At 56.3% G+C, this 27,534-nt stretch overlaps 1 protein-coding gene across 1 annotated transcript in view; it reads left to right on the forward strand.

The window, feature by feature from the left end:
- COL23A1 (collagen type XXIII alpha 1 chain) overlaps positions 1-27,534 on the forward strand; it is a 356,454-nt gene that overhangs the window by 321,691 nt on the left and 7,229 nt on the right. The window contains exons 6-23 of the mRNA XM_049649024.1: positions 6,855-6,881; positions 8,418-8,444; positions 9,814-9,840; positions 14,457-14,573; positions 15,371-15,406; positions 15,792-15,818; positions 16,285-16,311; positions 18,164-18,217; positions 18,748-18,810; positions 19,245-19,289; positions 21,024-21,101; positions 23,146-23,199; positions 23,855-23,899; positions 24,791-24,880; positions 25,707-25,769; positions 26,113-26,169; positions 26,446-26,472; positions 27,438-27,500. Of these exons, the coding sequence (XP_049504981.1) occupies positions 6,855-6,881; positions 8,418-8,444; positions 9,814-9,840; positions 14,457-14,573; positions 15,371-15,406; positions 15,792-15,818; positions 16,285-16,311; positions 18,164-18,217; positions 18,748-18,810; positions 19,245-19,289; positions 21,024-21,101; positions 23,146-23,199; positions 23,855-23,899; positions 24,791-24,880; positions 25,707-25,769; positions 26,113-26,169; positions 26,446-26,472; positions 27,438-27,500 (927 nt within the window). The remainder of the gene's footprint in view (positions 1-6,854; positions 6,882-8,417; positions 8,445-9,813; positions 9,841-14,456; positions 14,574-15,370; positions 15,407-15,791; positions 15,819-16,284; positions 16,312-18,163; positions 18,218-18,747; positions 18,811-19,244; positions 19,290-21,023; positions 21,102-23,145; positions 23,200-23,854; positions 23,900-24,790; positions 24,881-25,706; positions 25,770-26,112; positions 26,170-26,445; positions 26,473-27,437; positions 27,501-27,534) is intronic.

Below are 27,534 nucleotides of genomic sequence, written 5' to 3' on the forward strand. Positions count from 1 at the left end.
CAGCTAATGGAGAAGAACAGAGCCAGTCCCCAGTGTGGGGTAAACAGCAGCCTTTGCTTCAGGGTTCCCCCGGGGCCGATGCACATCGAGGCACCGGTTATGGAGCCCAGCAGACTCCACGTCCCAAACTTATTTCACTAAGAAACCTTCCCTCCTTTGCCACTCTTGTTCATTTTTCTCAAAAGATGACTCTGTAGAACCCTGCTTAGGAAATCTATTCAGTGTGGGAGGGAGCAGACCCACCAAGGCACAGCCGGAGTCCCACGGTCTGCCATTGAGTCAGAGGACCACACAAGGTCACTCCGCAGGACTGCCCCTCCAAGAGCCAATGCAGACCCCACCTCCGTGTCAGCTCACCTACAGGGTCTCGTATCTTTGGTGGGTCTGGGAGAGGAGGAGGGGAGAGGAGACAGACCTGGGACTCATCTTGAACTTGTCATCTGAGAGGAGGACATGCTCTCCATTTTACAGATGAGGAAACTGAGGTTCCGGGACTCTCAGGCCTCTGAGTGCAGCAAGGAGCCAAGCCCGCACACCGCCCAGGGTTTTTGTTTGCCCCTCACGCATCCGGAAAGTGTGCCGGAGCTCTGCTGATCTGCATGGGGCAAGAGTGGTTTAAAGCAGAGCTGAGCCTTGTAAACAGCTGTGGGGTTTCATGGAGGGCAGAAGGTGTTGAAAACCTCTGGTGAATTCCATGGCTTTGATCAGGAGGGAGAGGGAGCTGGAGGGAACTGAGTGCCTGTGGGTGCAGTGCTCTGGCGTCTGGCCCTCAGGATCACCTGTTCTGTGGAAGCTGAGGTTCGGAGAGAGGGTTTCACTCGTGGGCTGCCCCAAGTGCCTTCCTTCCCACTCCTCTTGTGGGAGACGCCCACAGTCTGCGGCAGGGGAGGGCTGCCCTGATGGAATAGGACCCCCGCCACCAAGGGTGTGCCTCCACCCAGGCTGGGGCTCTGCTGTTCCAGAATTCTCAGCTCCCCAGATGGCCCTCTGCTGTGCAAAACTGGCTTGCTGTCGGCTAGGACACTCAGCCTGGATCCTGACCCACCGTAGTCCAGCCTGACCATGCCCTCCAGCCCATGCTTGTCCTTGGCTTCCTTCAGTCCAACCCCTCACCCATCCCAGCAGTGTTTCTCCTCTCCTAAGAGCACCCAGAGCTAGGCTTGGGCTTTTCTCCAGCCCATGGAAATGCCCAGTTCATAGATGGTCCACACAGCCTCCCAGTGAGGCTGGGAACACTGCCCTCCCAGAGACCCATGGGCAGAATGATAGTTCAGACAAGTCTTGCAGGAAAGAAACCTATTTCACAACATGTAACCCGGTGTTTCTCAAACTTACTTGACCAGCGAACCTCTTCCCCAGGCAAGCCTCTTAACACACTCTGCAGGACAGTTTCTCTGATACCAGTTTGAGCAAGGCAGTACCAGTTTGAGCAAGGGTAGCTACGGGCAGGGCCTGTCCTCTGGGGGTTCACAGACCAGGGCCCAGCCTTCCCCAGGATAAGAGGGATCAGTTCACTTCCCCAAGCCAGGCAGGTCCGTCTGGCTCCAAAGCCAGACTGTTTCCTTCCTCTGCCCCACTGAGGCCCCTTCTCAGTGACTCCCAGTGACCGCTGGTCACCCAGCAGCCTCTCTAAGGGTCAGCTGTTTCCCCAGACAGGGAATTCAGGGATCTGAGCAGAGCTTTGTTGCCTAGATGTCATCAGAGATGAGCCCAGAGCCACCTGCACAGACCAGGGCCATGGTTGTGGGTCAGCTCCATCCCCAGGGACGGCTGGCACCGTCTGCCCTACAAATGTGCACACATGGGTTTCTGTGTTTGCCCCGGGAATCTGGTCAGCATCAGATCCAACCACCTGCAGCTCCAATCTTGGGTTCCTGGGAAATGGGAACAGCTTCCCTTGAGCCGCATGGTGGACATTTCCAAGAGCACAGCTCAGGCCACACCCTCTGCTTTTATTTATCAGAAACTACAAAATTCATTGGCTTCTTTTGAAAACTCTAAGTCCTGGGAACCAGGAGCTCTGTGATCCCAGATAGAGGCAGGGCCGTAGGAAGGAAAATGGGGTTTTGCCACTTCTAGGCTTTCTCACACACCAGAGAGAGGCCTTGGGGACCACCAGGAATAATCTCGGAGTTGAAAGAGAGCAGAATCCCTCCCGGGAGATGGGAGGCCCAAGGTCACTCTCAAGAAGAGACAGCGAGGTCTGGCCATTGGAATGCTTTCAGAGACAGCCAGCAACAGGAGACTCCCCCTGTGGGGTCCAAGCCAAGGGAACATCCCAGGCTCCCTTCTGCAGCGCACACTTCTAGAAAAGCCGGCCACCTACAGCTCTGTGTGGTTTATGTCAACCCAGCAGACATCCTGGAACCAGGTCTGGGGACTCAGCGATGGAACAGAGGCACCCCCGGCCCTGGAAAGGCCCAACCCAAGATGTGTGCTCAGTGCCCAGCATGGGGCAGGAGGGCTTTAGGCATCAGACCAGGTGGTCTGGACATTTTCCTTCAGGAGTGAGGCTGCCCAGAAGGGCTCAAGCAGGAGAGCCTTGCATTCTAGAAAGTTCTCCAGGGCATTGCGTGGGAGACACTACAGGTATGAGGGAAGGGCCATGGGGATGATGCTCAGGTCTCACATGTATGTGGTAGGGCTTTCCTGGAATGTGGGGAGGAGGGCTATGACATGCCTCAGGGGCCCAAGGACCAGATTCCTCTGCAACAGGAAGACAAATGGAGCTACAGATGTCTGCTGTGCAACCCGCAGAGGGCTTTAAAAATAAGAAAGGCAGGGATATTATGCATGTGCTTCTCCAGGCAAGGACAGCTTCCCAAAGCTGATGCCCATGGTGCTCTCTGGGAGAGGAGCTGGGGAGAAGAGAAGGTTTGCTTTGTCCCGTCTCCTTCTGTACAGTTTGTAAGTTTCACTCGGTGCACATAGCACCTTTTCAGCAGAACCCCAACCCCCAACACACACACACACACACACACACACACACACACACACAGGTCAGCGATGCAGTGTGGCCTGCTACCAATGATGAGGCCCAGGGTCACCAGCTGGCATGTGGGAACGCCCGCATCTGATCCCAGGTGGGTCTGAATCCAGAGCCTGTCTCCTCTGCCCGCCCCACATGTCTCCTGGAGCTCGGCCACAGGGCTTTCTTCCAGAAGGATGGGGACCCAGCTCTGTGGCAGACAGCCTAGGGAGAATGCTGCTTCTCCTTGGGGAGGCTCCCAGGAGCACCATTTGAGCTGGTCCTGGAAGAATGAGTAGGAGTTCCCCAGGTGGAGGCGGAACTCTGTGCAGTGGAGGAAAATGGGAAAGCACAGCCTGGGGCCAGGAAACAGCATGGCGTGTGTAAGTGCATGGGCCTCAAGGGGCACCAGATGTACCATGAGACTAGTGAAGCACCTCTTCCCAAACCCCAAGAGCTGTCAGGAGGTCGTGGTGTGGCAGAGTTTAGGGGAAATGGGAACAAGCCAGGGCAGGAAGCACCCTGCTGGGGAGAATAGGTAATGAGGATGCTGAGGCTCAGAGAGGTTGACTGGCTCTCCCAGGGTCACACAGCAAGTGAGTTTGTCTGATCCAGCACTCTCTCTGGTAGAGAGCCAGGGTGGAAGAGGGTCCAGAGAGCCCTGTTCAGTGGGGGAGACAGACATACCAGGAATCCCAGAAGGAAGGCAGGGCCTGTGAGGCTTCATCCTAGGTCCCCTGGAACAGCCATCTGTCAACCCTGCTGCCCTATGCTGCAGGAGAGGGAACACCACGTGGAGAGGGGGGCCTATTTCAGCCATGGGCTCAGCTTCTACAGCTGCGGGATGGGACTATGGTGCCTGCTTGCCAGGGCGGCAGTGAGGACAGACGCCATGAAGGGTATGGCAGGATTCAACAGAGCCCACACTGAGGCACATCAGAGCATTCCTAAACTTGACCTGGAGAGTCTCTGCCTCTGTGGCCCTAAGGGGCGGGGTGCCTGCTTCCCTCGGACCAGCCCTGCACTGTGTCCCAGCCCTTGTCAGGGACACCTTGAACTCCTCATGCTGCTGCCAGTGAATTGGCTGTGAGGCCACTGCCCTCCCTCCCAGCCCCCGAAGAGGAAAGAGATTAACTCAGCTCTAACTGCACCTTTGTCTCTCTTTAATTTCAGTCTGCATTACGGATTTTTTTAATGTATGTATGTTTGTTTGTTTGTTTGTTTAGAGAGAGAGTGAGTGGGGGGAGGGGCAGAGAATCCCAAGCAGGCTCTGCGCTGACACGGTGCTCGATCCCACAAACCGCGAGATCATGGCCTAAGCGGAAATCAGGAGCTGCCCAGGCACCCTGCATTATGGATTTTTTAATCCCTTCAGATCGATAGAGGGGCGCTGTGTTTGGGCTCAGTTCAGCAGTCGACATGGGCACAAGGCCCGGACACAGAGTCCACGATGGCAGCCACATTGGTCAAGCTGGCCGGGGGCCCGCGGGCAGGCAAGGTCCAGTGGGCACTGGGATGGAGCAGGGAGCTTTGAACAGAGGCATGCAAGGACAGGCAGATTGCGGGGAGAGTGGCCAGGAATCTAGGCAAGGCCACTGCAGGCTGCTTGAGTGCCTGAAGACACAGAACCGGAAAGCCATCCAGGGCTCTAGCCCTGCCCTGGCTGCATGGCCGTGGGCAAGGTCTTTCCCTCACTTGGCTTCGGTTTCCCCCTCTGTAAGACAGGGATGATAACACCTGCCTTACGGGCTTGCTGTGGTGATTCAGACTGAGTAGGGGTCCACAAAGAGCCCCCAGAAGAGACCCAAGGTGGGACATGTCCCTGTGTGCACTGTGGCAGCAGAAGGGGCCAGGCCTGGGTGAGGCCTAGCAGGGCCTGAGCATGGGGCAGGGAGAGGAGATGCAGGGCCAAACTTTAGCAGACTAAGGACAGGAGGCCTCAGGCATGTGGACCCAGGGGTCAGGACAGCCAGGAGCCAGCAGGAGATGCCAGCTAGGGCAGTTCCTGGTCAGCCTCAGTGACTAGGGTTGGGGCTGACAACCTGATTGGGACCCCCCAGAGCCTGGACCCCCAAGACTTTGGAATGGCCCCACTCCCCACCTCCTGGGATTCCATCTACCCCTAAGACATTGCCCTGAAGTCCAGAACCTCAGCTGACCTTGAGGCTGATGGCCAGAAGCACTTAAGAGATAAATTTTCAGAATTGCCCTGGTTATGGGGTGCCTGGATGGCTCAGTCGGTTAAGCATCTGGCTTTGGCTTAGGTCAGGATGTCCAGTTTGTGAGTTCCAGCCCTGCATTGGGCTCTGTGCTGACAGCTCAGAGCCTGGAGCCTGCTTGGGATTCTGTGTCTCCCTCTCTCTCTGCCCCTCCCCTGCTCACACACTCTCTCTCTCTCTCAAAAATAAATAAACATTTAAAAAAATGAAAGGAAGGAAGGAAGGAAGGAAGGGAGGAAGGGAGAGAAAATGTTCTGGGCGTAGGGACAAATGGCCTGATTTCTGAGAAGTGGGGAAACCTGGAGGGCTTCATGGAAGAGGAGGTGACTGAGCTAAAGGTGACACACAAAGGTGTGCCAGGCAGGCAGGTGATGTGTGAAAAGGCTTGGGAGTGGAGCTGCCTAGAACATTGGCTGGGGTCAAGGGTGAAGTGTCCGTGAGGATGAGGAGGCAGTGGCAGGGGGGAGGAGAGGTGTTGACAGAGACCGGATGGATCCGGTTCATGGCACTGCCCTTGGATTCCCCACATGGCGGTGGATGGAACTCAGTGGGGCTTTCTGAGAGGCAATGGGTCCCCAGGTGGAGGGCGCCCACGGGAGCTGCTATGCAGTGGTCACTGACCCTCTGTGGCCTCTGGAATACACTAGCCCTTGGGACCTGACCTTGTGCTATTTGGCTTCTCTCAGCCTTGACTTTTGCCTACAAAGGCCACACCAATGCAGGGAACTGAAAGAACCTTCAGGACTCTTCCACTTGTGTCTTAGCCTGTTTGGGCTGCTCTAACAAAGCGCCATGGCCCGGGTGGCTTAGAAACAACAGAAATCTTCTCACCGTCCTAGAGGCTGGAAGTCTGAGTTCAGCGTGCCAGTGTGGTCAGGTTCTGGTGGGGGCCCTCTTCCGGGCTGCAGACTGCCATCCCCTCACTGTGCCCCCACATGGTGGACGAGGACCCAGGCAGCCATCTGGAGCCTCTTTTGTAAAGGCTAATATCCCATCTGTGAAGCTCTACCCTCATGAACCTCTTCGCCTCCCCAAAGCCCCCTCCTAATGCCATCACACCGGGGGTTAGATTCCAACACATGACTTGGGGGGTGGGGTGGGGACATATTCAGTCCCTACCAAGTTCCATGTGACAGAACTCAGTTCACACTGGCTTAAAGAAAAAACTACTGACAAACAGAAGTGTGCAGGGGTGGATGTTTTCAGCTTCAGACCCTTTGCCCCGTTTTCCTCACTGTCTCTCAGCTCTGACTTCTTCTCTGTTGGCTCTTTCTCAAGCCACATGGTACCCTCAGGAGCTCCAGCCTTAGCCCCACCAGGAGAAAAGACCCTCTTTCCCCTAAAGCGCCACCATTCAAAGCCCCAGACATGACGTTTATCCCTGAACCAAATCCCCCTGGTCGAGGGAATGCGACCACACGCCCAAGCCCCATACGAGCAGATGGGGGTGGTTCTGGAGGAGAAGTGGGGCTCTCTTGTCAGAGGAGGGGATTCTGGGCAGCAAACACCCAGACACCCCCACCCCAGGTCTGCGTGAAAGGTCTTCAGACCCATGGGCTCATGTCGGGTTTTGGTCTTTGGTGCTCAGTAGTGCCTCTGGGTCATAAAACACACAGGAAATGCCTTTCCAGTGTGTAACCTCTGCTCTCTGTCTCTCTCATTTCCAGGGGCCACTGGGTTTAGATGGCAAGCCGGTAAGTGATGACAGGGCAATTCTAGGTGGTCCTGGGACCAGGCCACTGTGGGGCTGAGAGTGATGGGGTGCCAGAGGGAAGGGGCCCCTGGGAACCTGGATCAGCAAGGAGAGAAACCATTTGGGTATCAGACTTAAGTTCAAATCCACCTCCACTACCTGCTGACTGTGCAGCCTTGGGGAGGCCTCTTCACCTCCCAAGCCCAAGGCTCTGTCAAATGGGCCCATTAACCTTCCCCACATGCTGGGGATGTAGAGAAGTGTGGATAGCACCATCCCTGACATCTAGTCAGCTTTCAGAACATACAAGCCCCTCCTAGCAAGCCCACGTACAGAGCATCCCCCAACACAGTCTCAAGGCTTCATGAGTTCTCAACATGTGGGCCAGGAGCCTGTGGTCCACAGGCATCTTCAGCAGAATAAATAAGCTGTACAGGGAGAGGGCATAATTAAACAAAAAAGTGGATGTGGATGGATAGTTAGCTGGGTGGGTGGGTGGATGGATGGATGGACAGATGAATGGATGATGGAAGGAAGGAAGGAAGGAAGGAAGGAAGGAAGGAAGGAAGGAAGGAAGGATAGATGAATGGATGGAAGGAAGCAAGCCTGGCTGACTGGATAATGGATGCAAGGATGAATGGATGGAAGGAAGGAAGGGAGGCTGACTGGATGAATGAATGTATGATGGATAGATGGATGGAGAGATGGGCTGATGAATGGAAGGAAGGAAGGAAGGAAGGAAGGAAGGAAGGAAGGAAGGAAGGAAAGCTGGCTGGCTGGCTGGATGACTGGATCACAGACAGGTGCGTGCATGGATGGACAGATGGATGGACAAATGGATTGATGAACGGTTGCATGGAAGAACAGATGGATGGATAGATAGATGAGTTGGGTTGATGAACAGATGGGTGGATGGATGGATGGCAGGAAGGAAGGATGGTTGGATGGAAAGACAGATGAGGTAATTGTACCAACAGTTGGATGCATGAGAGGGTAGCTGAGTTAGTGGGTGGACAAACACATGATGGTTGAGCAGACAAGTGAGTGAAGGAATGAAAGAAGTAACACAATTGAGGAGTTGCCCAGTGATGTGTGCAGCATTAAAGGATAGAGGAATGAACTGACCACCTGGATGGACAAGTTGTTGAATGAACCAACAAGCCAAGCCATTAATGGCTGGAGTGATAATGGATAGTCAAGGGGCAGCGGCCCCGGGCACGGCAGGTGCTGAGCTTGGAGGGCTCTGCCCTCTGGGAGGAGTGACAGCACATGTGCCCCTACCCGAGCTGAGAGGTACCAGCGACCCTCAAGTCCCCCGTCTCCCTCATGCGGGGGACTGCGCTGTGTGGCTTCCTTAGGGCCGGCCAGAGCAACCCTCATTAAAGCTGACAGATTTGTGCATATACCCACCCGGCTACCCACAGCTCTGCTCAGCCCCATAGGCCCCTCTGCCCCCAAAGCCTTAGGGAAGCCGGAAGGGGAAACAGCCCAGTCCTCCTTGCTCATGCCTGTTCTTTCTCCACCTTTTTTTCTCCAGGGACTTCCAGGCCCCAAAGGGGAAAAGGTAAGTGATGCCGGATGCTGTCCAGATGCAGATGTGATAAAGGATGCCAGAAACCCGTCTCCAAACCCCAGCTCCAGAGTGTGGCCTTGGGGACATCACATCCTCTCCTAGAGCCTCAGTTTCCCCATCTGTAAAGTGGGGCTACTAGTGCCTCCCTCCTAATGGTTACACGGCTTATATTTAACAATTTAAAGTGCCAGGGGGTTAAGTTGGAGTTCTCCCAGCACCAGAGCATGACAAAGCTCAAAGCACGGTCTGCCCAGAATGAGGAGTTTCCAAAGGAAGTCCCTGCCTGTGAAAAGGGGGGTGCCGGGAGAGCCAGGGACAGGGGGGTGAACAGTCCCTGTAGATGGGATTCTTTGTGAGGAGTGCACCCCCACCCCAGGAAAACAGATGGCAGAGAGCTGCCCCTGTGAACTTTACACCCCTTGTGAGAAAGGCTTTCCTGGCATTTGGCGCTGAATGTCACGGCAGACCCCTGGAGGGCTGGGGCCTCCAAGTGTCTCAGAAGGGAGGGCGAGAGAGGGGAGACCTGTGTGTCCCACAGTGGGATCAGAGCAGGGAGGGACCAGAGCAGACCTAGGTGTGGCGGGATGCTTCTAGGGAATGGCTGGGCAAAGCTGGGCCACATCCATCCCAGCACCAACCCCACCCCCCGCCCCCGCCGCGATGTGCCCACGGAATAAGGGCAGCCAAGGCTCCAGTCCACCATCAGAGCTGTGCAAGGCACAGGACCCGGCGCTCAGGGCGTCAGGTTAGCATTAGGGCTCCTCCATCAACTGTACAGCTTTGGATGCGTTGGCCTCAGTTTCTCCATCTGTAAGTGAAAGCAACCTCACAGAGCCAGGGGGGAAGACTGCACGAGGTAATGGTCTGAGCGGGGCAGGTGCCGGGATTATTTCCCTCAGGCTCGGGCTGAATGAGGAAGGCAGAGGCTTTGAAACCAGAGAGAAATTGGTGTCTTGGCATCTATCACTTAGTAACATACTGCCCCAAAACTTGGGGACTTAAAACAATGATTCAGGTAATCATCAACACTCGCTGTTCTGAGGTTTCAGAATCCCAAGAGGACGCGGTGGGAGCAGCTGGTCTCTGCTCCCACCGTGTTTTGGGGACTGGCAACAGACAACAGAGTGCCCAGTTCCACGCACTGGGTGTGCTAGCTGTGTGACCTCGGGCAGGTGACTTAGCCTCTCTGTGCCTCAGTGTCCTCATTGGAAATGGACATAAAAATAGAGCCTGTATGTTACGGTTGTTAGAATTCAGTGAGACTATGTACATAAAACACTGAGCGCAGGGTAAATGCTCAAAACATCTGATAAAGCAATAATAGTAGCAGTGATCTGTCTTCTGGTTTTTTTGTTCTCAGGGTGCACCAGGAGACTTCGGCCCCCGGGTAAGAACGGAGCAAGACCCCCTCACCCACCCACCCAGTTTGTTTTGTTTTATAATAAGGCATATCTAGCTTTCTTCCAGATCCCTTATACCTTATTGCAGAAAGAAGTGCCCTCGGTCTCTGCCCACGTCCTATCCTGATTAAGTGGTTTCATTTAAGTGGCCACGGGCTGGAAGCCCCAGGCCCTGGTCTGGCTGAGATCATAGATGGGTGTCTCTAGCTGACAGACATCCCAGTCATACTTATCACCATGGATGGCGGGGGGGGGGGGGAGGTATGCGGGACAGTGGGGCTAGCACTGGCCCCAGAACGGAGACTAACCTTCCTGAGGGTGACTGGCACCCCAGGAAGTGGCTGCCACTTATCAGCCAAGTAACCTTGAGCAACTCAGTTTCCCCTCTGAGACTCAGTTTCTGCAACTGTGGGGAGGGGGTGGTGACAGACCCTACCTCAAGCTGCTGTGGCAAAGATTCATTGCAGACATAAAAGTAGGCACCCAGGACTCAGCGTGGGGACAATAGGTCCCCTGGCCCTCAGAGCCCCCAGGGTCCAAGAGACTCAGAAGTGCCTCCTGCCAAACCTGGGGTCTCTTCAACGAAGCAGAGCAAGTGATGGGGTCTCTTCGGTGAAGCAGCGTGGAGACCCCGGGTGGGATGGCCCCAACGAAGCAGATCTCAGCAGAGGGCCACTTAAATGGCCCTAAATGCGTGTCCCCACCATTCCTACCACAGCCAGGGCAGAGGCCTGACCGCCCAGAGAAAGGCAGTGGAGTGGTGGGTTCCTACTTGCTTTCAAGAAGGTTAGGGAGTGGAGGTTGTAGCCAGTGAATGAGTCACCCCCCAGCCAGCCTCTGCAAGCATTGGAGGCAGGCAGGGATGGAGCGGGGGCGGGGATGGGGGCAGGTGGCAGGATGCAAAGAGGAGGCAGCTCAGCGCCAAGTGTTGGCTGGGCTCCAATCCCTCTAGCCTCAAGGCTCTGAGCCTGGTTTGTGCAACAAGACCAGGAGGGCCCACATCACAGGTGGTCGTGAGCATGAGCTGAGAGCAGCCGGCTGGCCAGGCTGAGTCCCCAGGACAGAGCTTGTTCTGTGCTGAGCCTTTGGAGGGAAAGGCCCCCCGAAAGCTGGCAAGGTGACCCCGAAGTCAAAGAAAGGGCACCTATGTGGAGCTTTGTGGCTGCCGAGAAAAATCCTTTGGTTTGCTTGCTGTTGGGTGTGTGAAAGCTGGTACTCTAAATGGGGATGCCCACTCCTCAACAGACTAGAACTCTCCTGACCCGGGGGGTCATGAAAGAGAGATTGTTTCTGAAGCCCTCCCTTCGCTCTTCGTGGAGGTCCTCTTGTCCCAGTGTTCCAGCTACTTCTGAAACAGCCTCCACCCTTGAAAGTTCTGTGGTTTAAAACGACAATGTGCCACAGTCTCTCAGGACCCCTTGGGTTGGTGGGGGTAGGCGATCTCATCGCAGGCAGAGGCTGCTGGGCCTGTAGTCCAAGGTGATGGCACGCCCCATGGCCACAGTTGACGAGGCTGTTGCCTGGGAGCTCGGCTGGGGAGGGTCTCTGTGCATCAAGCCTTCTCCCAGCCTGGCAGTGGGCTTCCTAGAGGGGCATCCCCAAACTAGCATCCCAGGAGGCCAGAAACGTAACGGTCAGGCCAGTTAAGAGCTATATCTGGAATGGACGCGGTATCACTTCCACTGTATATTATTGGTCCCATCAGTCACGGGGCCCAACCAGAGTCAAGGTGGGGAAAGAGGAACAGGCCCCAGATCCTGATGGGGAGAGGGGGGGACGCCCATTGCAAGGGGCCTGCGGGATGGGAACGAGCATAGCGGCCATCTTTGTGGAGAACGTTCTTGTCCTCTCCCAATCACTCGGCTGGGTTAAGCGGCTTTGCCTCTTCTGAATCACCCTTCTGCCTTCCTGACCACACAACCCGTTTGCTGACTAGATGGTTTTCCCACGACTCAATCCGGGCTTTATAAGTAGAGACCATCACGTGTACAGTCACCGCATCTTCAAGGTAGCCTGGCCCACTGGTGTGTCCGCGCCTGCTGGCTTGCGTGTTCCCGTGACTCACCCCTGCATTTCCAGGGTTAGACCTCAGCCATCCGATCCCAGGGCACACACAAGGCAGCTGGCCAGCCTCACACCCTGAGTAACTCAAGGGAAGAGCCTAAAAAACCTGTCCTGGGGCCTGTTCAAGTGTCTAAACTCATTTTCTGCCCCAACAAGTAGAGTCCAGACCAGTGGTGCCCATCGTGGGGGCCCCAGGCTGTGAAAGGAACAATGGGGTGTCTTCGAATTCTTCCTGATACAGCAGAAAATGAAATAGGAATTACCCACCTCCATCACCAGCCATGGCTGGCTGAGCTAACCACACCATTGGGTTTCTTTACACTGGACTGGAATTGTAGCCCCTTGGTCATGCCCCCGGCAGGGTCAGACCTGAGTGGGGGACATTGAGAGCTTCGGTTAATTTTTTAATTGGAAAAACAAATGAACTGTGTCTTAGGTGCAGCTGGCTGAAGAGGTGAACTTTCCTATCATGGGGTCTGTGGATTTAAAAAAATGTCCAAAAGGCATTGCTCTCCTCAATGGCCAGAGGAGCCTTTCCCAGCTCTGAAACCCTGGGTAAACAATTACCCTTGCTGTTCCTGACCACTCCGTCTGTGAAATGGGACAATAGCAGTGTCTCAGCCAGGTGGTCACAGGGTTGGGTGAGACACCTTCTGGGAAGTCCTAGCTCATCGGCACTGGGCACACAGCAGGGGCCACCTCTTCCAGAGGCTTCTTCCTTTCTTGGTTACGGGGAGTTTGGGAGCTGCTGACACTGTGAGTCAAGCATGCCCCATTACTATACCCTGTGCCAGGGCTGGGCAGGTACCACTGGGGTAGCAGGAAGTGCCGGGGGCACAGTGATCCTCCCTCATTGTAGGCAGGACCTCGAGGTGAGGGCTCTGGCTGCCTGAGGTCTGACCCAGTACTAACATCAGGTCCTTGAGTCAGGGATAGGATGCTGCATGACAGAGACTGTGTGGCCCTTCATTGCTCTTTTTATGTATTTTTTTTAAGTTTATTTATTTATTTTGAGAGAGAGAGAGACAGGGAGAGAGAGAAAATCCCAAGCAGGTTCCGCATTGTCAGTGTAGAGTCCGACAGGGGCTCAGACTCATGAATCATGAGATCATGACCTGATCGGAAACCAAGAGTCAGACACTTAACCGACTGAGCCACCCAGATGCTCCTCTTTTTAACTTTTTATTCTGAGATCGTTGCAGGTCAACAATTAGTTGTAAGAAATAATACCCCAGAGGGGCACCTGCGTGGCTCAGTCGATTGAGCGGCTCAGGTCATGATCTTACGGTTCGTGAGTTCGAGCCCCACATAGGGCTCTGTGCTGACAGCTCAGAGCCTGGAGCCTGCCTTGGATTCTGTGTCTCCCCTCTCTCTGCTCCTCCCCCACTCATGCTCAGTCTCTCTCTCTCTCTCTCTCTCTCTCTCTCTCTCTCCCTCTCCCCCTCCCTCCCTCCCTCCCTTCCTCTTTCTCTCTCTCAAAAATAAATAAACATTAAAAAAAAAACAGAAATAATACCCCTTGTCCCGTTCTCCACCTCTCCCCCCCCCCCACACCATGGCAATGTCTTGCCTCACTCAAGTACGAGCTCATAACCAGGAAATGGATACAGTCCACCTGCCTTATTTGGATTTTACCCGTTATATTCACCCGGGGGGTGTTTAAGTCTGGGCAGTGCTATCACGCTTGTAGATTCCTGTAACCACATGCAGAGACCCCCTTGTGGTGGCCTTGCCCAGCTACACTCCCACCCTCCCCACCCCATCCCTAACCCCCAGCAACCATTAATCTGTGCTCCACCTGTATGACATTTCCATGTCAACAATGTCGTGTAGATGCAGCCACACAGTATGTAACCTTTCGAGATTGGTTCTGTTCCCTCAGCGTGATGCCCTCGAGATGCATCCAAGTTACTGCACGCATCCGTACTTTGTCCCTTTGCACTTACTGCTGAGCAGTGTTCTGTGATATGGTTGTATCCCTGTCAGTTAACCCTTCACCCATTGGGTAGCTACATTGGGTTGTTTCCGGTTTGGGGCCATTACACATAAAGCTGCTGTGAACACTTGCGTGCGGGTTTTGTGTGAGCCCGAGCGCTCATTGCTCTGCGTACGTGCCCAGAAGCACACCTCCAGCACCTAATAAAGCAGGAGCTGCCCAACGGGAAGGTCCTTCGGGAGGCGTGCAGCGCCCTCTCCAGGAAGAAGGGGGCCAGTGGGGCCCACGTGCTAGCTCCCACATCCAACGTGTCTCCACTCTCAACTGAACACCAGAGCTGGGCTCCAGGCACCGGGAGCTGGGAAGATGGCACATTCCTTGGAGGGGAAGGGTCCTGTTAGCCTCTTATGTCAGAGTACAAGGGCTTGTCCCTTCGTGTGGCCACCAAGAAGCGGCAAGAAGCGCAGTGACAAGGCGCTTCCCTCTGAGCCCGCTCCAGCTGGGGAAGGGAAGGCACAGGCCTGTCCATCTGCAGAGGCTTCTCTCTGGAGACTGGAGCCCCTTTCCTTCCCCTCCCGGTGAGTCACGCACCATGTCTTCCAGGGAGACCAAGGGCAAGACGGAGCTGCTGGGCCTCCGGGGCCCCCTGGACCCCCTGGGGTCCGAGGCCCTCCTGGCGACACTGGGAAAGATGGCCCCAGGGGAGCACAAGGCCCAGAGGTAAGAGAGGGCATGGAAGTGGAAATACCTCGGACCTGGTCCTGCACCTACCAAAACCCTAACCCCTGACCCAGAAACAACCCCAGCCCCAGCCCTGTCCCCAGTCCACACCCAGATCCACGCCTAACCCCAACCCCAACCCCAGCCCTCACCCAGACACTTACCCCACTCCAGCCTTATACTTACCGCCATCCAAGACCTTGACCCCAAACTCATTCCCAAATCCTGGTCCACCCCAAATAGAACCAGAGGCCCTGAACCTGATATCGGTTGTGATTTCACTCCCATTCCTAACCCTGGCCCTGAGACCCACATGTGGGCGCTTCCTCCGGCAGATTTACCAAGCCCTGTTCCTCCCTCACTCTCTCTTTCTCACTCTCTCTCGCTTTCCCACCTCCAGTACTAACTAGCTAGGCTCAGCTGTCCTCCTATAGTTCTACCCGAACCCCGGAGGCCAGACTTCATGTCCTTCCCCTTCCCCCAACACAGGGACGCAGGCCTGTCCTTCCTGTCCCGTGCAGATCCAGCTCCTCTACCAAACTGTCCCCTCTCAGGGCACCTACTCAGTTGGCTCATCCATGCCTACTCACGTTGGGCGTGTAACTCCCTGAGCCTTGACATTCTCATCTGTGAAATGGGAACAATGGCACCCGCTTTTCAGGGGTTTGGTCAAGATGACACGACACAAGAGACTACTTGGAGCCCTAGCACAGGGCCTGGTGGGGGGAGTGGGCTCAGCCCCTGCACTTCTCATCCCCTGCATCCCCTCCAGAGGCTCTCCTCTTCTGCCCCCTCAGGGTCCCAAAGGAGAGGCTGGACGAGACGGCGAGATGGTCAGTATCCAGGGCATTTCAGAGGCTTGGGCTGCTAGGCCCATGGTTGCAGGCCCGGAAGCCCCTGTCCCGCTTACAGCCGCACTGGGGGTGTGCGTGTGCGGGCACCCCTGCCCTCCCGCCCTGTCACCAGCATCAGGGAACCGATGGGCCTAGGCCCCCAGCCCCACGTCCCTGGGAGGGAGCCTACAGCCCACTGCACTGCTTGAGATCTGGTGCAGAAGTGGCTGTAGACATGGGGAAGGGTCAGGCCTAGAGCAGGCAGCACAGCCCCGCCTCCTGCCGTCTAGCACCTGGTGTCACCCTTTATAAAATGACCAGAAGGAGAACCTCCCAAAAGCAGCCTCCAGTATCCCATTTAATATTTTCTCTTCTCTTGTTCCAGGGCCTGAAGGGACCCCCAGGGCCCAAGGTGGGTGCTCCTTACTCCGTGTCCCCTGCCCCAGGCCTGGGAGGGATGGGCTCCCTACCCCACTGCCCCCTCCCCATGACAGCTGTCCCTCCCCACCCCCCGTCCCCTGCTGTGAACAGCACCTGCAGGGGTGGGAGGGCAAGCTGTGGTCTTCCCTGAAGGAAAAGGGCTTTCATTACTTCTCTCATCTCAGAACCACCCTCTGAGGCTGGGGCTTCACACCCCCCACTTGCAAAAGTAGTGACTTGCCCAGGATCATTCAGCTTGTGGGGGAGGGGGACCCAGTCGGGAGTGGAGTCCAAGACTGTCAGCCCCAGCATCTGTGTGCACCTGTCTGTGGGGCCGGGATCTCTAGGCTGTCCCCAGTCATCAAGGCCACTTCTCCCAGAGGAACAGGTGGCCTGGTGTCTGGGCCCTGCTCTGAGGGCTCTGACCTCTCTCTTGCACCCCCTTACCCCCTCCTCAGGGTGAGCCTGGCATTCCTGGAAAGAAGGTGAGGGGGCCCCCTGCGGGGTATGTGGGAAGAGGCTGGAGAGAAGGGCAGGGCTCCCAGTGGGGCCGGGCCGGCGAGGGGTGGGGGGTGGGGGTGACCACAGGAAAGTCCTCACATATGGGTCCTCTGTCCTCTGTCTCTGAAGCCAGGATCTTGTTCATTTATCCACTTATTCCCTCATCCTTTCCTTTCCTCAAACACAGCAAATTTGTTCCCAGTTCACAGCCTTAGGCAGTGGTTCTCAAAGTGAGGTTCTAGGACCAGCAGTATCCTCAGAGCTCCAGGCACCCCAGGATGTTGTGATTTATGATAAATCCATATTTAGTCTCAGTCCTCCCTGTCTCTGGAGCAGACTCCTAAAACTCATGAAATGTCCTGAGGGATGAACCTAATTTGAAGGTGTCTATTGTCATGTGAATGAGGCGATGTTGGGCCCCCACCTGAGGATGGGGGGTGGTTGCCTGGAGAACCTTTGGAAGGTTGGGAATTTCAGTCCCAGCCACCAGCCTTCCAGGGAGGGGAGAGGGGCTGGAGGTTGAATTGATCTCACCAGTGGTGGGCGATTTAATTATTCGTGCCTGTGCAGTGAAGCTCCATAAACACCCAAAAGCATGGGGTTCCGAGAGCTTCCGGGTTGGTGAGCACGTGGAGACTTGGGGAGAGTGGCACTCCTGGAGAGGGCCCGGAAGCCCCACGCGCTGTCCTAGTACCCTGCCAGATGCATATCTTCCATCTGGCTGTTTCTGAGTTACAGCCTTTATAATAAACTGGTAATCTAGAAAGTAAAGTGTTTCTCTGGGTTCTGGGAGCCGCTGTAGCAAAGCTGATGGAACCCAAGGAGCAGGTGGTGGGAATCTTCACTCTATGGTCAGTTGATGAGAAGTAAAAGTGGCAACAGGCTTACTCCTGATGCCTGGAGTGTGCAGGTTGGGGACAGCCAGCGGGAGAGTCCTGGAGGACTGGGCCCTTAACCGGTGCCATCTGACACTCTCGAGATTGGTAGACACATATCAGAATTAGGCTGAATTGCAGGACACCTGGCTGGTGTCGGAGAATGGCTTGGTGGTGTGGACACACCCCACCCCCATCAGAATTGGTGACCAGAACTTTTAGACCCGGTCTGTTCAACAGGCCCCTGGGTGACTCTGACATGCACTCAAGTTTGGGAACCATTGACCTGGAATGATCTTTCCCCACCTGTTCCCAGGCCAAGTCTCCAAACAGCTGTCCCCTCCCCAAGGAGACCGTTCCTCCAAGCCCCTTCATCCTGCCACCCTCTTATATTCCCTTTCCACCACTGCTTCCACCTCCTGGCATGGTGCTATGTGCTTATCTGGATATTTCTTTGTCCTCAATCCCTGTCACCCATTGAGCGGGGACCCTATCTGCACAGAGAGTGCTCATAAGATATTTGTTTGTTTGTTTGTTTGTTTGTTTTTAAAGTTTATTTATTTTGAGAGAGAGGTAGAGAGAGAGTCTCAAGCAGGCTCCATGCTGTCAGTGCAGAGCCTAATGCAGGACTTGATCCCCCAAACCATGGGATCGTGACCTGAGCCGAAATCAAGAGTCAGAAGCTCAACCAACTGAGACATCCAGGGGCCCCATGACATTTGTTGACTAAAGGAACAAATCCCTCTCTCCTCCACCTGCCCATCCGCCTTCCTTCTGCACACACCTGCTGACACACTCTCTGGGCTGGCCCTGGGGGACCTGCCCCACCCCTGTCCTGACCCAGTGTGACCAGTGTTGGTGCCAGCAGAGGACTGGTGTACTGGGGAGCGCAGGGTTGGGGAGACGTCCAAAGCCGGTATGCCCGGCCTGAGGGCTGCAGCCTCGGCCTCTCTCTCCACAGGGAGATGACGGGACGCCAAGCCAGCCAGGGCTCCCTGGACCCCCAGGGCCCAAGGTAGGTACATGTGCCTCCCCCCAGAAGGCCCCTTGCCTCCCCTCTGCCTGGTGAGGCCCCTGGCTGGCCCTTTCCAATGTGGGGGCATGTGCTGATGCCCAGGGCAAGCCAGAGAGGCAACAGGAAGGCCCTGGGCCCCACTTGCACCAGGCAGGGCATCCCATCCGGTCATTTGCCTCCCCTCACACCCTCAGGCCCTCCTAGTTCCCATCTCAGGTGGCCCCTACTCTATTCTGTCCCCAGGCTAGGAACAGGGTATCATCCTTGCTCTCCCAAACCATAGAGATGGCCAGTCAGCCTCCAAAATGTCTCTTGAGCCCCTGAGCTGCCCTAACTATGCACCAAGACCCACACCAGAGAAGTTGGCCATGGTATGGAGTCCCCAGGGCTGGGGAGAGTCCTGAGGCCCATCTCCCCTCAACCCCAGGGGGGCTCAGGCACGTTCCCCAGGAGCCCCTGAAAGCCAGTAGGCCCAGGTAGCCCCGAGCTGGCCCCTGGTGCTCACTCGCTGTGAACTGTCTCTGTTGCAGGGCGAGCCAGGGAGTGTGGGGCCTCCAGGAGAAAACGGTGTGGACGGCACCCCAGGGCCAAAGGTGCCTTACAGTGCGCGGCTCAGACCAGTGTCCCCATCATGGGGACACCTCCCTGTGGCTTCACCTCCAATTTGCCCTTTGAAGTGGGGAGTCCCGGGAGGGCTTGGGTCCTAGTGTCTCATTCCTCAGGCTGTCAGAGGCCGGCCTGGGGCCTGGGTGGCCAGTGGGTCTGGGTGAGTGACAAGGCCTCCACCGAGCTCAGCTTTGTGGCTGTCATCTTATAGCCCTCCCTCAGTGGCCCATCTCTCCACACCGTGGGGCCAGAGGAGGGTCCCATAGGTGCTCCTTCCATGAGCCCTATTCCTGACGTGGCAGTCACAAAAATTAGTCCCTTAGGGCCCCAGCATGTGAGCCCTGCGCTTTTTGGTGAAGAGAAGACTGGAGGGGGCGTGGGGCAGCCATGCATAGACGGCTGCAACCTCGTGTCTCCACAGGGAGAGCCTGGCCAGCAAGGTGCCGATGGAGCCACAGGGCTGCGGGTAAGCAGTCTCCCCTCTGGCCACACCGAGAGGACCCAGGGGCCCGGGTTCTTCAGAAGCCCCTGTACCCCAGACGACCCCAGAGGAGCTCCAGAAAATGGGAGTCTTTTTTTTAATTGATAATTCATTAGCGTTTTTTTAAATTTTTTAAGGTTATTTATTTATTTTGAGAGAGACAGAGAGAGTGGGGAGAGGGTGGGGGTAGAGAGAGAGAGGGAGAGAGAGAGAGAGAGAGAGAGAGAGAGAGAGAGAATCCCAAGCAGGCTCCGTGCAGCGTGGAGCCTGATGCCAGGCTCGGACTCAACGAACCGCGAGATCATGAGCTGAGCCAAAACCAAGAAGCAGGTGCTTAACCGAGCCACCCAGGTGCCCCTCAATGGTTCACTTATGGATGTGTGAAAACAAGTCCTCCCCATGTGAGTGTCTGTCCTCCTAGAGTCTTTTCTTCTCATAGTTAAGCATAGACCTTCAATCTGTCCCCTGTGGCATTACCTTACCCCTGCGGGGTGCCTTGCCGCACATTGAGGCTCAGGCTTAAGGTTCGTCCCCATCTCCAGAAACAGGGCTGGTCTCAGATCATTTGTGACCAGCCCCTATCAACCCACCTTTAGGTTGACATCCAGGGTCCTGTCCTCTGCTCTGTGGCTTCCGGCCATCACGTTCCTCATGCTCCTGGAGGCTGCTTTTCTCCACAAAACAAGGCCAGGCACACAGCCTGGTCATGCAGGTGGCCAGGCTGAATTAGGCGCTGAGCGTGGGATTCTGTGTGAATCATACAGTTCCATACAGGCCATGACTGTGCAGGTAGCTGGCAAATGAGGCCCTGACCTGGGTGTCTCCGCCCTCTGTAGGGGGCTAGCCCCAGGCCTGACCAGAGTGTTGCCAGCAGAGGGCAGCCTGGGATGGAGGGAGGTTCAGAGAGTCAGGGCAGGACGGTCGTGTCCATGCAGGAGCATGTAAGCCTGGGCGTCCGTGTGCTGGTTACTAGTGCATGGCGTGTGCAGCCTCCGTCAGAGGCAGGGAAACGGAGGCCCCAGGGTAAGATCCAAGGGTAAGATCCAGCTGGCACATTTCGCATTGGTCGTCGTAGCGTTTGGGGGTTTGGGGAGTGTGTTTATTTTTGCTTGTTTGCCAACATCTAAAAATCTGAAGAACCTGGGGCACCTGGGTGGCTCAGTCAGTTATGCGTCAGACTTGATCTGGGCTCAGGTCACGATCTCATTTGGGAGATCGAACCCCATGTCGGGCTCTTGTGCTGAAAGCGCAGAGCCTTCTTGGGATTCTCTCTCTCCCTGCTCCTTCCCTGCTCATTCTCTCTCTCTCTCTCTCTCTCTCTCAAAATAAATAAATAAACATTTTTTAAAAATCTGAAGAACTTCCCATCAAAATTAGACTTTCTGTTTTCCCTGGAGAACTCCAAGATAAGGCCTCAGTGGACTTCAATTCACACCTGAATTGCAGCCGGACCAGGCAGGAAGGAGCATGTTCCCTCATTGCTTCAGAGCCCTCTTCCCTCCCTGATGCCCACTGCCTGGGCCCCCGGAGCATTTTCCCAGTGAACGGGGTCCCAGTGCCCAAGTAGATTCTGGAGTATGGGCTTGCGGGGGTCCCACCAGGTTACAGCTCAAGTTACACGGACCGTCGTGCGGGCCAGGTTCCCAGGTTCTCTGGCTAAGACACAGACCTGAAAACCGCGGCCCTTCCCTGAAATTCTTACTCTTCTTCCTGCCTTAGGGTCCCCCAGGCCTCAAGGGCGAGCAAGGAGACACAGTGGTGATTGACTACGATGGCAGGATCTTGGATGCCCTGAAGGTAGGTTCCTGGAAGGGCCAGGATACACCCCTGTTGTTCATTTCCTGAGGGGACAACCACATACTTTTCATGTTAATCTTGCACTTTTTTTTAATCTTTGTTTATTTATTTATTTTGAGACAGAGAGAGAGGGAGCACAAGCAGGAAAGGGGCAGAGAAAGAGAGGGAGAGAGAGAATCCTAAGCAGGCTCCAGGCTGTCAGCACAGAGCCCGACGCAGGACTCGATCTCACAAACCATGAGATCATGACCTGAGCGGAAACCAAGAGTCAGACACTTCACCGAATGAGTTGCCCAGGTGCCCCAATCCTGCACTTCCTTACACAAAGAACCAAGGGCAGCTTGGCACAAAGACCCCCAACTCCACCAGGTGCACCCGATAAGGAAATCAGTGCTATGCTGAGACCCACCCGATGCTAAGAGCTGCTGGGAACATGGATTATGTGGCCCCCAGCTCCCAGTGGCCAAAGCAAAAAAGGGAAGCTCCCCACTCAGGGGTAGGAAGCAGATCATTTCCTGATGTCCAGTCTCAGCAGGCTTCCCAGGGAACCCAGGCCAGAGGGCTAGGTCTTCTAAGAGCTGTCGGTAGAGGTTGACAATGGCACAGCCTGCTTCAAGGAGCTTCGGGAGATGCCTGGGGCCTCTGAGCCCTGTCTGGGGCCAGACCAACTGGGGGCCCATCACCAGTGGAGAGAGAGGTTGGGTGCTAGCTGCTCACGGCTCCCAGGGAGGGAAGCTAGGGAGGGGGAGGGGAGGGGCAGTCATCAGAGACCACACGGGGCCTCGGCACCTGACCCTACCTGAGCCCCATTCCAGTTATCTCCCACGGGCCTCAGGGAAGTTCAAGCTGAAGTTCAAGTGGCCGGCCCCAGGCCTGCATGGTGTGTTGCAGCCCAAGGGCACGCATGGGCATGGTGTGCCCCAGCCCCACTTGGAGAAGCAACCTGAGTATAGGGAGGCAGGAAGTAGATTTTGGATGCCAGGCTGGAATGATGCCTCCATCTGATGGGCACAGGCTGCCACAGTTGGTTCTTGAGCAGAGACGTGATATTAAAAATACATATTATGGGGGCAGGGGGCGCCTGGGTGGCTCCGTTGGTTGAGCATCCAACTTCGGCTCTGGTCATGATCTCACGGTTCGTGGGTTCGAGCCCCATGTCGGGCTCGCTGCTGTTGGCACAGAACCTGCTTCCGATCCTTTGTCTCCCTCTTTCTCTCGGCTCCTCCCCCACTTGTGCTCTCTGTCAAAAATAAATAAACACTAAAAAAAAAAAACTTTAAAAAATACATATTGTGAGCAGGCTAGCCGGGGAATTGTGTGGAAGGTGAATCAAAGTGTGGAAGGCGGGCAGCTGGAGGCAGGGAGGCCACAGTGGGGTGGGGGTGGGCTCTGGGCCTGGGTGGGTGGAATGGAGGAGGATAGGAAGACCAAAGATGTCTCAACGAAGGTGCCAGCAAGAAGGGGACAGGTTGCTGGGGTGAGGGTCTAGGCAGGGTGCCTCTGGAAGGTGACAGATGAGCCATGGTGGGCAGGAAGCCTGTGGGAAGCCTGGGTGGGAGCGGGAGCTGGGGAGCAGGGTCAGACCTAGAGACACCATCCCTTACCCGTGAGGCCCAGGACTCACGGGAGGGGCAGAGAGGGCAGTGCTGGACCGCTGTGAGGGATACAGTTTTTGGCCGGCCTTGAATGCCAGTGGGGGATTTATGCTTGCTTCAAGACGCAACAGGGAGCTCTTGCAGGATCTTGAGCAGAAGAGTGTTGTGAAGAAATCTGTCTTTGGGGGATACTAGCTCTGAAGGCAGAGGGATTCTGGACCCTCTGTGGCAGTAGACACTGTGGTATCTCACCCAGTGCCTGTGCCAGCACCCTGCCCCCTCACAAGACAAGAGGGCCTGATCTGACAGGGTGGGAAGCAGGCTGTGAGGATCCTTGACCCTCCTACAGGCCAGCCGGACACAGCCCTGATCCCTGGGGTGGAAGGGGTGAGCTAGCAACAAGGGGGATACTTTGCCTGAACATTGACCGGCTTGACTTTCACATACAGGGTCCTCCCGGGCCACAGGGGCCCCCAGGGCCACCAGGGATCCCCGGAGCCAAGGTCAGTTCACGGGCAGTTGTGTGGCCTCACCCCGAGCCCCTTATCTCCAGCACCCGCCTCCCCTCTCCTCTCTGCCATGCTCACTCTGCTTCTCTCCTGGCATCCCAGCCTGGCTTCTAGGGGCTCAGAGAAAGCGGCCCTGCTCCTTCCTAACCAAGCTGGCCACCTTCCTCCCAGCCCTAGCTCCTCCCCGGGAAGCCTCATTCACACATGTAAACCCTGGAGACATCCCCAAATCCCATAGATTACATAGCCTGTAGACATCATTTACACCCTGCTTAGTCAGCGCAGGAGAAAGAGCCTAAGACTTGGAAATCAGGCAAGATCTGGTCCCAGCCTGGGCTGTGTGGCCTGGAATGAGTCATTTAATCCTCTGACCCTCAGTTTCCAAACCTGTAACCTCCCAGACTATAGATTATAGCCCTGGGCTGCATCTGCTCATTGGAGCTGAGGAAACGAGAAGAGCAGGGGGGCAATGCCTGGCACGCGGCCGGGCACCCAATGGCCACCATCCTGGACCTGACTAACTCCAGGGACCCGACCCAGGGACGCTGTGCTGAACCGGCGGCCGGGGGCGGGGGGGCAGCCCAGCCATAAGTCCCTCTCCAGGACCACAGGACACCGTAACCCCCCCTTGCTTTCTATTCCCTCCTAGGGCGAGCTGGGACTGCCTGGTGCCCCGGGAATCGATGGAGAGAAGGTCTCTGGGCCTTTTTATTTGGTTGGCAATGCTGGTGCCTAGTGTTGCGCTTCGTGTGTGCCTGTGTTCGTGCATGTTATGTGTGTGTGCGTCCATGTGTGCATGAATGCACGTGTGCATGTGTGTGTGCGTGCGTGTGTATGTGTGTGTGTGTGTGTGTGTGTGTGTGTACAGAGGTAGAGAGGGGCCACATTACAGAGTGTGCTGCCTGTGTGCATGTCCTGAGTCTGCCCTTAGGCCTCAGGCAAGCTGCTCATTTTCCAGCAGCCTCGGTTCGGTTCCTCGCCCGGAGGTGAGGGTGGTAACAGCTGTGAGAGGTAACTAATTCTGTGTGTGGAAAACAGAGCGGGGTGGGTGCCTGGCACAACATAGCAGAGTCTTCGAGTGGTAGCTAATGTCGTTACCGTTGCTATCAGTACTCTTAGTGTCCCTGTAAGTGTATATCTGTGTGTGATCCTACTGACACACCACAGTGCCAGGGGCGTCGCCGGGAGTGTCTTTAGTGCTGGGTCCCTAGTGTACCCACCTTGGACAGTATGTGATTGGTTGAGAGAGGGAATGAGTGGCCAGAAGGGGCACTGAGTGGATGATAGGTTGTACGGGGGGTTTGGGGGCTCCCACCACCAGCTTCTGAGATGTGAGCACAGGGTTGACCCCAAGCCCCATAAGTGCCCCCTCAGGGGCTGCGCAGTCCCCCGAACCCCACCTCTCCACGCACTGGCCCACCCTGCGCCCCATCTTCATTCGGGCTCCTCATTGCACTTACCTGGGCCAGGGGCCCAGGATAAAGAAGTGGGGGTCTGGCCTGTCCAGGACTAAGCTCTGGGAACCCACTGGGGTGGGGAAGGGAGCCTGCTAGCCTCACCAACCCCTTGTTCTTGTGGCTCACAGGGTCCCAAAGGAGCTAAAGGCGACCCAGGAGAGGTGGGGCCGGCCGGACCCAAAGGGGAGGCAGGCGAGATGGGCCTGTCGGGCCTCCCGGTAGGTGTGGCTGGGTCCCCCCTGTTTGCCCACGTGGGGCTCTAAGGCAGATGCATGCCCACCAGAGCAGCTACAGGGGCGGGAGGGGGGCAGCTGGGGCCCTGCCAGCACCACCACCACCCCCCCCCAGCTCAGGGTCACCGAGCCTTTGAAAGGAAGCTCTGACAGTCCATGCTGCTCAGACCCTCTGAGCCCCATCTCCTCCTCCATATAAGGACTTACCGCCTGCTTCCCGAGGCCTCCGCAAAGGTGGAGCCCAGCTGGCGGGTGGTTAGGTCACACGTGCTGACCGCTCAAGTTCGCATCCGGCTCTGTCTCCTGCTGACTCTGGAACCCTGCTCGAGCATCCTAAGCCCCCTGGGGCTCCATTTCCTCACCTCCAAAATGGGGGTGATAATCTCCCACTTGTGAGGGCATGCACGACAGGCCTGAGAAGGGTGGCTGGCGGGTGATAAATGTCCACTATCTATCACCGTCATAGTGGCTGGACCGGAAGAGTTTGGGGTTCAAACAGCCCCCAGATGCCACCTCTTCACGTCTGGTGTCCATCCATGAGGCTCCCTCAGCTAGAGAGGTGGTACCAGGTTTGAACCCGGGTCTTTGCTTCCAGAGCCCACAATTTATACCACTATCAATGTGCTCTCCCCAAACTCCCTGTGCTGGGCACCCGGAGCATGTCACTGATTCAGGGAAAATACTTCAAGCTACAAAGGCCAACTCACTGCTGAGGCTGGAGGCCTCATGGGGAAGGCAGGGGAAGTGCTGACCACCATGGTGGGGATTTTGATGATGGACGGAAAGGGCTGAAGGCCATCCTGTCCCGCAGGGCGCCGACGGCCCCAAGGGGGAGAAGGGAGAGTCGGCATCTGACAACCTACGGGAGAGCCTGGTAAGGGGGCTGTTGAGGACCAGGGTCCTAGCTTAGACCGGCTGTGGCCCCAAACCTTGGGACAGAAAGGCCACCTGGCCTGAGCCAACCAAAGGGCAGCGAGGGAGGGGGAGGGGGAGCCTCGGCTGTGTCCTCCAACTGAGGCCCCTCTGAGAACCCAAAGGCCAGCCCCTGGGCTCCCCACTAGGCAGTGTGCCCTTCTGGGGGCAGGAAGGAGACTCGGCCCAGTGCCTTAGGGCCCAGCACCCCCAGGAGTGCTCATCCAATGTGTTCAAGTATGGGTGGGTGACATATGATGGGGGGAGGGGTGGTGGTGACTAATCCACCTCTGACTGCTTCCTAGGCTCAGATCATAGTGGAGCCAGGGCCCCCAGGCCCTCCTGGTCCCCCAGGCCCCATGGTAAGAGCATTTGGCTTAAAGTAGCTGGGACATGCAGAGGGTAGTGAGCCCAGGCCTAGAGCTGTGGCCCAGGGGATGACGGGATTTCTCGGTGGGGAAGGGGCCACATCAAGCATTATGGCAGAGCCTGGGTCTGGGCTTGGGAGGCCACAGAGGTCAGGGCCATGGAGGCCAGTGAGTGGCCCATGAGCCTTTGCGACCCACTGTAAGAGGAACCTGGCTCCGAGCACTGGACCCAGCCCGATGGCCTTTCTGATTTGCTCTCTCCTCCTCCAGGGCCTTCAGGGAATCCAGGGTCCCAAGGTGAGTTGTGGGGCATGGGTGGAAACCCCCCTACTCACTTCAGACCCACAGCCTAGACAGTTCCAGAAAGCCTTGCTAATGGGCAGCGAGGGCCCCACACTGGGCTCCAGACCAGCTCCGCATTATCCCAGGGCCTGAATGTTCAGAATCCCCTGGAGTACAACCTCCCTGATGTCCTTGGAGCCAGCATCCCCTGCCCCACACTGGGGCTCTGTCCCCCTGCCCAAGCACTAGTCTGCTGCCTCATGCACACATCCGTCTTAACTGCCCCCAGCCTGGACATGAAGCCTTGGGCGTCGTGTGTATTACATAATGTCATGTCCTCTGCTCTTAAATTAAAACCGTGAATGTGGCCTGCCCACGTGCCCTGCCTGGAGGAGGCCAGCTGGCCTCCCTGCTTGCCATGCCTGGCTTCTCTCTCATGCACCCTGGGGGAGAGACTACCTCTCCGTTCCCCCAGCCCAGAGGCCGGCGGGACTTGGTCATGATTCCCACCAGCTGAGTGGGGCCAAGCATGTGGCCGACCAGATGGGCTGTTTCTGGTTCTGTTTTGTCCCAAGGGCCTCCCCAGATCGTGTTTAGAAGAGACAGCTTCTGTTAGGGATGAGGTCCAAGGCTGGGGCTCAGAAACCCGATTGGTCCTCAGCTCTGCTGCTTCTTGGCTGTGTGGCTGGGCCCGTCCCTGCCCCTCTCTCTTGCCTCTCTTTTCTCATCTGTGAAATGGGTGTGACCGCAACGATCTCCCGTGATGACCGACGGCACCCATGGGTGGGGAAAGGTAAAGTGCACACACTCATAGTTCATTCCGATTATGTGCACTGGAAGGAAGCTGGGGTCAAGCCCCTGAGAGCCTGGAGTCTGTCCCTCTGCCCTGCATCCCCACCTGTCACTGAGGCCCCAAGCTTTCCTGTCCTGCTGTCTGTCTGACCCCTCCCCACTGACTGCTGTCTCCTCTTGGCTTGCAGGGCTTGGACGGAGCAAAGGGAGAGAAGGGCGTGTCAGGGGAGAGAGGCCCCAGCGGCCTGCCTGTGAGTGTCACGAGCCTTGTCCATCCCTCCAGGC

This window comes from Panthera uncia (assembly GCF_023721935.1).
Source record: "Panthera uncia isolate 11264 chromosome A1 unlocalized genomic scaffold, Puncia_PCG_1.0 HiC_scaffold_17, whole genome shotgun sequence".
NCBI classification, from domain to species: Eukaryota; Metazoa; Chordata; class Mammalia; order Carnivora; family Felidae; genus Panthera; species Panthera uncia.